Source organism: Aedes aegypti, chromosome 1 (genome assembly GCF_002204515.2).
Source record: "Aedes aegypti strain LVP_AGWG chromosome 1, AaegL5.0 Primary Assembly, whole genome shotgun sequence".
Taxonomy (NCBI): Eukaryota; Metazoa; Arthropoda; class Insecta; order Diptera; family Culicidae; genus Aedes; species Aedes aegypti.
The window spans coordinates 301,427,167-301,439,257 of NC_035107.1; the positions used below are offsets into that span (position 1 = coordinate 301,427,167).

At 41.5% G+C, this 12,091-nt stretch overlaps 1 protein-coding gene across 34 annotated transcripts in view; it reads left to right on the plus strand.

Moving 5' to 3' along the window:
* Nucleotides 1-12,091, plus strand: part of LOC5573536 (modifier of mdg4) — a 419,719-nt gene that overhangs the window by 62,807 nt on the left and 344,821 nt on the right. Inside the window, exon 5 of one of the 34 annotated variants that reach the window (XM_021838282.1) lies at nucleotides 1,519-1,647. The exons of 32 other annotated variants lie outside the window; for them this stretch is intronic. In XM_021838282.1, the coding sequence (XP_021693974.1) occupies nucleotides 1,519-1,647 (129 nt within the window). Of the gene's footprint in view, nucleotides 1-1,100; nucleotides 1,426-1,518; nucleotides 1,648-12,091 lie in introns of those variants that run through there. One more of the 34 variants, XM_021838308.1, reaches the window with a different exon arrangement.

A 12,091-nucleotide genomic window follows, 5' to 3' on the forward strand; every position in this document is an offset into this window, starting at 1 on the left:
TGCCATACGCCCGACTACCAACAATATGTGTGAAATTTTGTACAATAAATTCAAATGTAAAGCAAGCTGACGACACGACTGCCTCAATTCCTGTTAGTGAAGACGTCCAGTGCAGTACTAGATGTCGAATTTCATCGATTAATTTTGTTTTCTATTTCGTCTAGGAGCCTACTGGGTGGAGCTTCTCGAGGATAAACAGGTGGCGAATTTCACGTACGTTACCGGTCAACGAGGGAAACCGAAGATACTGTACGAAAATCATACCTACATTTGTTCGAAACATCTGAAGAACCGCAAATACTGGACCTGTGGCAAACAAAGGTCCCAAGCCTGCCGCGCAAGACTGATCACCGATTCGGAGAACACGATGCTTCTCGCTCGCCAGCTCGAACACACTCACCCTCCCGATATAGACATTCTCAGAAAATCTATGATGTATAGCCAAAAATAAATCAAACTGAAGTTCAAAGTTAACAACACATTGAAGTCTTCATGGGACCGATCTTCAAAATGTTCCCAAAAAATCTAGTACTCCACGTGCTAACCCATCCATTGCCTATTCCAGATCTGCACTCGTTGATCGAGTTCGCGTTTTCGGTCACACCATCTCCGACTCCGACTTCCAAATCCCCGTCCCCAGTGCCACGTCCCGCCGTCCGACCGGCCAAACCTCGGCGCCCACGAAAGCCCGAACCAATCGTACTGGATGATCAACCGCTGGTACTGTACGCGTCCCAGCGCGGCAAACACCTACTAGTCCTGGAGAACTACACCTTCTCGAAGAACAACACCGTAGCCGACACGACCTACTGGGCCTGCCGGGTCGTCACCAATCACGTCAAGTGCAAGGCCCGAGCTAGTACTACGCGCAAGCTCAACGGTCTGTTCCGTATCGTGCTCGGCAATGCAACACACAACCACCTGCCGAAAATGGCGAGCAAAATACTGCTTGAGCCCGCCGATGAGCCGAATGTTTTCTATATGAAAAGTTGAATAAATCTTGTTAAAGTGTTGAGTTTCTTCATGATTTCACTGTCTTTGATCAACCTTCTCAATGATAAACACTCCAATAACCTTCAATTGCTCCGATCTCGTTCTAGTGGTGCAAATCCTCGACATAACGACTCGACCGCGGAAGCAGCGCAAATCCAAAGCGGACCAACTGGACCTGCAGGAAATACTGAAAGGACCCTCGGAGAAAATGGTGTTGAAGCCTTGCTTTCTCGGCGGAATGAAAATTTTCTACCAGGACAACCACTTCGAATATCACTATGCGAAAAAGGGGGTCAAAATCTATCGCTGTGAAGCTTTTGCGGAGCTGAAGTGCGAAGCACGGGTCCTGGTGCACGACGGGCTAGTTTATTCGATCAATGGAAACCATTGTCATGCGAACGTCGAGCAATAAAACTGATTTCGAAGAAGAGATTTTCCGACCTTCCTCTTTCAATTGCAGTACTAGATCGATTCAAAATGCCATCGCCTTTCACTGATTGTATTTGTTTTGGTGAATATTTTCAGGCGACGTGGCGCCACCGACAGATGACTACAGCCAAGTGCAAACTCGTTTTGAGCTGCCCCATCCGGAGCTACCGGGGGTTTCCGTGCTGTACCAGCACCGACCGGGTGAGAAGCTGAACGTTGAAGGATGTGAGTATTGAACTTTATTGTTACTTCCCTTTTGTTTCAATATTAGGACTATCGTTGTGATCTAAATGTTCAAAAACCTCTGAACCATTTTACAAAATTCCGAGTTCTGAAATTTCGATTTTGGAAATTCTATGTTCTCGAGTATTCGGACTCACAATGGATACCACTTCTAGTACTAAAATCGCTCCTTCGGTATCCAAGTTTGACCGACCGCAGTTTTTCTAGCTTTTGTAACGAGCTATGCAATTTTGAACAACTGTACGAGACTTGGATATACGAGATAGAAACCTTCCTTAGCCGAATGGTTAGAGTCCGCGGTTACAAAGCAAAGCCATGCTGAAGATGTCTGGTCCAGGATCTTTTCGTAATGGAAATTTCCTTTACTTCCCTGTGCATAGAGTATAATCGTACATGTCACACGATACACGAATGCGAAAATGGCAACTTTGGCAAAGAAAACTCTCAGTTAATAACTGTGGAAGTGGTCATAAGAACACTAAGCTGAGCGGCTGGCTCTGTCCTAGTGAGGACGTTGATACCAAGAAGAAGAAGACGAGACTAGGACTGCTCCAATTCGCATGGTTATCCCATGTTCTATTGGTTTTCCAACATACATATGACAGTTATACAAATAGGGTCAATTAATGTCTGTTTCGTCTTGGTATATATATTGCTGATTTAGCAATAATGGGATGAGTCAAAGTGAACATGTCGCTGGTGAAAAGCTTTGGTAAAAAATAATAATACTGGAATGGCATCTACGAGTTATCAACTTAACTCAGGCCATCTGCAACTGTGTATCTAACCGCCTTCGACTTATTCTCGACTCATCATTCCTCTACCTATTTTTTCTCAGTTTATTTCCCACTCTCACGAGTTTCATTATCGAATAATTTTCTCTTTTTTCAGCCAATTCGTTTTTATTATTCTTGTTGCTCTGGTTATTGATCTACTCTCTACTCGCTCTCGATTTAGACGACTTACTTATCATATCTTGTCGGATTCTCGACTCACTTTGACCTATTTTGATCTTATTCTATTGTGGGCCTACTCCTTCACTTATCATGGATTCACTTTTCGAATTTATATACACATGCACAATGATGGAATTATTATTATTGTCTCACTATTCTACTTTCAGCACTGACTGATTCACTTATTGTAGTCTCACTCTTTTACGTATTCTAGACTTGTCTCTTTGACTTATGCTAAATTCAGTCTCTGGTTTATTTTGGACTCACTCTTTGTCTGTTTCTTGAGTGTCTTTAACTTATTAGGGACGAGCTATACCAGGTCCGTCCCACTCGGGCTCAGATTGGGTACCACTTCTAGTACTGCATTTGATCCCTCGGTAGTGCAAAAGGTACCCAAGCTTGACAGATCGCAGTACACTTTGCACGGCATTCTAGATTACCTTATGAGCCATAAAATTTTGGGCAACAGCGAGGGACAAAGAGGTCTTTAATGGGTCTTTGGCTATACTGTACTTACTCAACTTTCTTATGCTGAACTTGCTCAACTACCTTACCTCTTTAATTATTTTATCACCTCTTTTGTGGCAACGGTTTCAATGTTACTTTTATGTATGTATTTCAAAAACGTTGATTGGTTTGTCAGCATATTCTTATTCATGTCTTACATAACAGATTAAAATACCTAACTTTTGCTTTTGAAATTAAAACATATGAAAGGTTCAATACTAAGTTTGTAGATGTGTAATAAATCCTAATAATTAAAAATATATGATGTAACTTCTGAACTCTTCCTACTAAGAGAAGCCTCTTCCTGTGATAATCATGGATATGCAGAGATCCCACCACACAAACTCGTATACGATAGCATAGAAGAGTACAAAAGAAGAGTCGATGTATGTACTCTTATATACTCTTATACGATCGGGATATATTCGGTTCTTAATAATAACGGATATCACAAACCTTTTTTTTTTTTCTTTACCCAACGACCTTAACCCTCTAATACCCAAATTTTTATTTCCGATCTAGATATCAAACATCTAAATATCTAAACACGTTTTAGGCAATGATTTATTTTTATTCGTGAATCTATTAATTTTGGTTTTTGATTTTTATATTTTTTTTATTTTTGAACATCTCTATCCTTTTTTATTTTTTCTTTAAGCCTCTTCCAGTTACTAATATTTAGCAATAATAAAAATTCAAGTTTAATTATTAATGTTTTTCTAGATTATTTTTATTTTCCGTGTAATTAACGGAAAACAGGTTTGACATTATTTTAATTCCACCAAGCTCTTCTTCTGCGATAGGTTGATTGCAGAAAAATATAAAAAAGTACGATTTTCATATTACACGTTAAATGAACCCCAGATATTTGTAAGTTATATAAAAATACAGTTTTTCAAATAATTTTCAAAATTCAAAAAAGTCATTTTTTTTATATGCGTGTTATGCATATAAAAACTTGACTCATGCACTCATGAGTCAATATTTAAGCTAAAAATAAAATCATTTCGATTTCCGAGCTCCGATAAAATACACAAAATTGCAAAGTGTACCCCGTCTGAAGGCCCTCTAATATCCATTAGAGGATTAATATGGAAACACGACAAACAACACATATTTTTTGTAATTCCAAAATCTTTGAATGGTCCGTCACCATAGGTGTCGACATATTTTATATTCAGTTTTAATCTATATCAATAGATAACTTTTTTATTTTAGGTTACATGAATCCCATCGCTTACCAAGCTGAATCCAGATTGTGTAGCTTCTGAATTCTTCCCACTAACAAAAACTCCTTCCCGTGGAATGCTAATATTCCTTCCCTTCCCCGATGATCGTAAGCTACTTCCAAGCTCCATCTGTTGATTTCTTGTGCATTTTTGACTGTTCTGGTCAATCACGGAGTAGCCACTACGAATTGTACGGTCATCTATGCTAATGCTCATGCTCTCGCTTTGACGAATTCTAGATCACTCTTTGATTTATTTGGTAAATTTTCTACACACTTTTTTACTTATCCTAAACTCATTCTTGACACACTCTATGACTTATTATGGATTCACTCTTTAACTCATTATTGTGGGCGCACGTTGTGACTTATTCTGAATCCACACTTCGTCTTATGACGCTTACACAGTTTGACTTATCACTCAATGTGGACTCACTCTTCAAATTATTCAGGACTCACTCTTTGGCTTATTGCGGACTCACTCATTGACTTATTCTAGTCTCAATTCTTAACTTATTGTGAACCCACTTTTTAACTTCACCCTTCGATTTGTTCTGCACTTACGTTTTGAATAATTGCAGACTTAACTTTCTACTTGCAGATATTGGACTCAATTTTCGCTTCAATTCATTCTGGTGTTTGACCTATTTAGGACTAACTCTTCATCTTATTTTGTACTCATTTGTTAGCTTATTCTGGACTTACTCGTTGACTTATACTGGATTCACTCTTGATTTATCCTGTACTAAATGTTTTACATATTCTTAGTTCAATCCTTAACTTATAGATTCTTTCTTCATTTGTACACTCGATTCTGTTTTTGCACGGATTTTTTTACACGCACGGCATTTTTTGCAGTTTTCATACATTTTTTTCCGCCAAATCCTTATTTTTGCATGAAACGTCGAGAAATGGTGTTACTTTTTTTGCACGGTTTTTGAAATTTTGAACTGAAAACTTTTTTTGCACGGTACGCATCCCCCGTGCAAAAACAGAATCGGGTGTATAGAATTAGAAATTAGCATTAGCGTTAGCGTAGCTACGATATTCTTCGTAGATTGGATATTTACAACGTTTATATTTCTTTAGATATTCTCGTTCAGACTGCTTTCAAGAACAAGGCTGGGGAGTAAGCCTTGATCCAACCTTAACCTTCGGGCTATCGCGCTGTTGTACTTTGTACAACAGTTGTGATTTATATGCTATCATTTTGCAACAAAGATATCTATCGACACCAAACCAAAATGTATTCCTCAAGAATCTTCTTAAAAACAATACTCGACGGTTTTTATTGACAGTAATGACCCTTTATATTGCGGTGAAATCAACAAATGTACATGAAAGTTGCATAATAATGAACACACTATACACCCGATTCTGTTTTTGCACGGATTTTTTTTACACGGCCGTGCAAAAAAAGTTTCCATACATTTTTTTTCGCAAAAACCTTATTTTTGCATGAAACGTCGAGAAATGGTGTTACTTTTTTTGCACGGTTTTTGAAATTTTGAACTGAAAACTTTTTTTGCACGGTACGCATCCCCCGTGCAAAAACAGAATCCGGTGTATACGGTTCGAGTGAACCACAGTTGTAAATCGGTATATCTCAAAATTCAGATAATATAGAAACTTGGGGTCTTTAGTAAAGTTGTTCTGGAGGTGAAGCACTATATGATGGTACCGCATTTAATTCGGAATTTGACCGCTAGATGGCACTAGTGGGCATGGAAGTTTTACATTTGTTTGCAAATATTTCAGGATCCTGATCATTTAGAAGGATGGCGTCTTTGGCAAAGTTGTTTAGTAAGTTAAGAACTTTGCCACAAGGCGGCGCTAGTGTGCATGAAACTTTTGTTTGCAGACATCTCAGGATCCTGACCACTTAGAAAGATAGTGTCTTCGGCAAAGTAGTTCAGTAGTTCAAGGACTAATCATTATTCGAGGCAAGAAATAGGATATTTTGCCACCAGGCAGCGCTAGTGAGCATACAAATTTTGTTTTGCGGATACTGCAGGATCTTGACTGTTTAGACAGGCACCTTCAGCAAAGTTGTTCGGATGCTCAGGAATTATTATTACATTATTGTCATTATTTTACAAAATTTCGAACTTTAAGGATTAAACAAAGAAATAATTTGAACTACTGAACAACTCTGTCGAAGACGCCATATTTCTAAGTGATCAGGCTCCTGAGATATTTACGAAACAAACGTTTTATGCTCACTAGCGCCACCTGGTGGCAAAATTTTGAATCAACTAGCTCTAACAATGATAGTCCATAAGTTACCGAGCAACTTTGCCGAAAACGCCATCTTTCTAAGTGGTCAGGATCCTGAGATATGCGATACAAAAACTTCATGCTCACTAGCGCCACCTAGTGGCAAAATCCCGAATTTATTGGCTAAAATAATGATAGCCCTTGAGCTACTGAACAACTTTGCCGAAGACGCCATCTTTCTAAATGGTCAGACTCCTGGGATATTCGCAAAAACAAGAGTGTTGTATAAAGTACAACGCGCGACTACTCGCGTTACAAAAATTCGCGCGACGACCGAAAGGTTAAAAAAGAATACCAAAAGAAGCATAAACATCGCTATTCACGGCCACGCCCGTCTTTATAGTAACTTGGGATAGGGAAAGGAAATGTTGATGTAATGAGAGCCAATCGACTCAGCGACACCCTCATAAGTGCTACGGAGTTGGGGGTCGGGTTAGGTATACGGCCAGGATTAGCCTAAAAAGTTAGCGATAGGCCAAAGGCTTTTGTGGTGAAGAATTAGAGATTGAGCACAATCACGCTTTGACTTATTCGGGACCCTACCGAAAGGCAAAAACACGAGAGGCAGACTACCCTCGACGTGTAACAAAAGGCGGAAAACAACATAAGGCATAATCTGCTTCCGAGCGATTGTAGGGCCGAGCTGTTTCCTATTCATGTCAGGAATTGTATCATCAGAACGTATTTATTTTGACAAAATAGTCGACCGAAAGTTGTTGAAAGACTTTTTTATTAAATATTTCTCCATCATGAAACCACACATCTGTTTACTATCAAGATTATATGGTAAAATTTAAAAAATATCAAAAATGTAGTTTTTGTGTAATTTAAAAATTAGGTTTTATTTTTGAATTTTTCATGAAAACACATAAAATATTTTTTCAGTTTGTATTTTGTTCTTGTTGTCAAAACGGTTCACTACAACTTCTTCATAGAACATTTTTCTCTAAAATCAACAGTTTCGGAGTTAGAAGTTTTCAAATAAGTTGAATGCAAAAATTTATAGGTAATTTTCAAAAGTTATTCTCGAGTCAAAATGATCGATTTTCTATGGGAAACACTTATTGTATCATCAAAGACGTATTCTATTCCTAACACTAAGTAATTTCGGCATGGTTTTCTGAGGCTATTGTGATCAAAACTAGTCAGAACGTGTATCGTATGAAAATGCATACAGTATGACCTAGACAACCTCCCATTGTATAGTGGCCAATTAGTCCTTTTACCCTATATAATGCTACAATAGAGTGAAAGTTACATATGAATTACGACGATTTTAGTGTTATGACAAGCAATAGCTAATCATCTCCTAAACCAGTGGTTCCCAACCTTTTTGGTGCTTGCAATCCCCTTAGAAGTTCTACAAACATACCGCGGACCCTCAAAAATGGACGTTCTTCTAATCATGTTTTAATCAAAGCTGCCGAAACTCGGTTTTAACAGATACAGCACTGAACAGATGATGATGATGATAAAGACGCTTTTTACGCGCAGCTTGAACGCGAGTACGACAGTTGCCCAAGCCACGACGTCAAAATCATCATAGGAGATCTAAACGCTCAGGTTGGCCAGGAGGAGGAATTCAGACCGACGATTGGAAAGTTCAGCGCCCACCGGCTGACGAACGAAAACGGCCTACGACTAATTGATTTTGCCGCCTCCAAAAATATGGCCATTCGTAGCACCTACTTCCAGCACAGCCTTCCGTACCGATACACCTGGAGATCACCACAGCAGACAGAATCGCAAATCGACCACGTTCTGATTGATGGTCGGCACTTCTCCGACATAATCGACGTCAGGACCTATCGTGGCGCTAACATCGACTCTGACCACTATCTGGTGATGGTCAAACTGCGCCCAAAACTCTCCGTCGTTAACAACGTACGGTACCGACGGCCGCCCCGGTATGACCTAGAGCGGTTCAAGCAACCGGATGTCGCAGCGGCATACGCGCAGCAACTCGAGGCTGCATTACCGGATGAGGGTGAGCTGGACGAAGCCCCTCTTGAGGACTGCTGGAGAACAGTAAAAGCAGCCATCAACGATGCAGCTGAGAGCAACGTCGGGTACGTGGGACGGAGTCGACGGAACGATTGGTTCGACGAGGAGTGCCAGGAGGTTTTGGAGGAGAAGAATGCAGCGCGGGCGGTCATGCTGCAGCAAGGGACCCGGCAGAACGTGGAACGCTATAAACGGAAACGGCAACAGCAGACCCGCCTCTTTCGGGAGAAAAAACGCCGCCTGGAGGAGACGGAGTGCGAGGAGATGGAACAGCTGTGCCGGTCTCAGGAAACGCGTAGGTTCTATCAGAAGCTCAACACATCCCGCAACGGCTTCGTGCCGCGAGCCGAGATGTGCAGGGATAAGGATGGGAGCATTCTGACAGACGAGCGTGAGGTGATCGAAAGGTGGAAGCAGCACTTCGACGAGCACCTGAATGGTGCTGAGAGCACAGGCAATGAAGGACGGGACAACGGAGGAAATGCCTTCGTCAGTACTGCGGAAGATGGAAACCAACCAGCCCCCACTTTGAGGGAGGTTAAGGATGCCATTCACCAGCTCAAGAACAACAAAGTCGCTAGCAAGGATGGTATCGGAGCTGAACTCATAAAGATGGGTCCGGAAAGGCTGGCCATTTGTCTGCACTGGCTGATAGGCACAATCTGGGAAACAGAACAGCTACCGGAGGAGTGGAAGGAAGGGGTAATCTGCCCCATCTACAAGAAAGGCGACAAGTTAGACTGTGAGAACTTTCGAGCGATCACCATTCCAAATGCGGCCTACAAAGTACTATCCCAGATCATCTTCCGTCGTTTGTCACCCGTAGTAAACGAGTTCGTGGGAAGTTATCAAGCCAGCTTCGTTGACGGCCGATCGACAACGGACCAGATCTTTACTGTACGGCAAATCCTCCAAAAATGTCGTGAATACCAGGTCCCAACGCATCACCTTTTCATCGATTTCAAGGCGGCATACGACAGTATCGACCGCGTAGAGCTATGGAAAATCATGGACGAGAACAGCTTTCCCGGGAAGCTCACGAGACTGATAAGAGCAACGATGGAAGGTGTGCAAAATTGTGTGAAGGTTTCAGGCGAACACTCCAGTTCGTTTGGATCCCACCGGGGACTACGACAAGGTGATGGACTTTCGTGCCTGTTGTTCAATATTGCGCTAGAAGGTGTTATGCGGAGAGCCGGGCTTAACAGCCGGGGTACGATTTTTACGAGATCCAGTCAATTTGTTTGCTTCGCGGATGATATGGACATCGTCGGCCGAACATTTGAAAAGGTGGCAGACCTGTACACCCGCCTAAAACGCGAGGCAGCAAAAGTTGGACTGGTGGTGAATGCGTCGAAAACAAAGTACATGCTAGCTGGTGGGGCCGAGCGCGACAGGGCTTGCCCAGGTAGCAGTGTTACGATAGACGGGGATACGTTCGAGGTGGTCGACGAGTTCGTCTACCTTGGATCCTTGCTGACGGCTGACAATAACGTTAGCCGTGAAATACGGAGGCGCATCATCAGTGGAAGTCGGGCCTACTATGGCCTCCAGAAGAAGCTGCGGTCAAAAAAGATTCACGCCCGCACCAAATGTACTATGTACAAAACGCTCATAAGGCCGGTAGTCCTCTACGGGCATGAAACGTGGACGATGCTCGAGGAGGACCTGCAAGCACTTGGAGTCTTCGAACGTCGGGTGCTTAGGACGATCTTCGGCGGTGTGCAGGAGAACGGTGTGTGGCGGCGAAGGATGAACCACGAGCTCGCCCAACTCTACGGCGAACCCAGTATCCAGAAGGTGGCCAAAGCTGGAAGGATACGATGGGCAGGGCATGTTGCAAGAATGCCGGACAGCAACCCTGCAAAGATGGTGTTCGCTTCGGATCCGGTTGGTACAAGAAGGCGTGGAGCGCAGCGAGCTAGGTGGGCGGATCAAGTGCGTATCGATTTGGCGAGCGTGGGGCAGAACCGAGGATGGAGAGATGCGGCCACGAACCGAGTATTGTGGCGTGAAATTGTTGATTCAGTGTTATCTGTGTAGATGTTAACTAAATAAATGAATGAAATGAGCACTGAACAGAATAAAGTACGCATTGGCCATTTTTCATGCAAAATGGTCTTGTTTGAAATTTTAAATCTCGGCTTTTAGTGGTCCGATTGCTCTAAAATTTTCACCGTAGCTCATAAATAACATGAATTACTGAAATTCTTAATAGAGAAATCACACAACGTTTTTAATTATTGAAAATTCCTGAAAATGGTGTAAAATTGTTCTGGGAATATTTTGGGAACCAAAAACTTTGAGATTCGTGATAATTTAATAGTTTGTTCGTGAAATAATTTGAACCTCTATATTAGCAAATTTGAAGTTACTTTCAAGCTGTGGTGAAATTTGCAGATTAATCGAAGCACTAGAAACCGAGATTCAAGTGTTCAAAAAACTAAAAATAACATGTGCAATCAACCGTAAATAATGCACTAAATCTTCTATCATTCTCTAAATAAGTTTTTTTTAGGATTATAGTGAAGACCAAATATCTTTTGCAGAATCCGATAAAGGATCGTGTTCAAATCATAAAAAGCCATGCAGACCTAGACGAGAAAATAACCACTATCATGATAGGTTAGGTTTGTCGCAAAACTTGAGTCTAGGAGCTTCCAAAAACCTCCTGCCTAAATGAGTTAAAAGTCCCGTTAATATACATATCTCTGATTGAAAACACTCCAGCAAAAAATCCCACCAGTAATTGGACAAAGATATTCCCAGGAATTCACGAACCGGTCCTAAACGTAATTGAGCGAACTTTTGAACGGCCGGCCGTTTGCTCTGCTTCCAAAAGTCCGCCTAATTTAAAATACCTACTGACTTACTTTGAACACATTTATTTATTCTGGACCTACTCTTTGACTTATCCTGAATTCAATTTTTGACTTATTTTGAACTTATTGTTTTATATATTGTGAACTATCTCTTTGACTTATTTATCAGTTCATTCTGTACGCCAATTCTGACTATATACTTCGACTTATTCTTCTAGTTCAATAGTTGTCCCATTGACCATTTGTGTAGCAAAAACTCACGTAACATCTTGGGTTTTGTCATGGTCATATAATTAACTTGAACCCCAAAATTTGCTTTTCAAAACCGCAATGAAACCAACATTGTTTCATTAAAGTGGCCCTTTTCAGGGCCCTAACAGATGGCTGCATCACATTAGACTTATCCGACCACTGCCCTTCTAGTATTTTCCGCTTTTTAAAATAGTATTGATTTATTGTATCATTTGTTTTCCTTCTTTGCCGCATTTCAGCCAATGTCGCGGTTGGTACGACCACCGATTCGATAAAGGTTCCCAAACCGCCGCCGGTCGGATTGGTAGCCCGTGTCAAAGCTCGTCTTCCGACGACAGGCACGAGGCGCAAGGCACTCTCGGTAGACGTGGATCAGATCG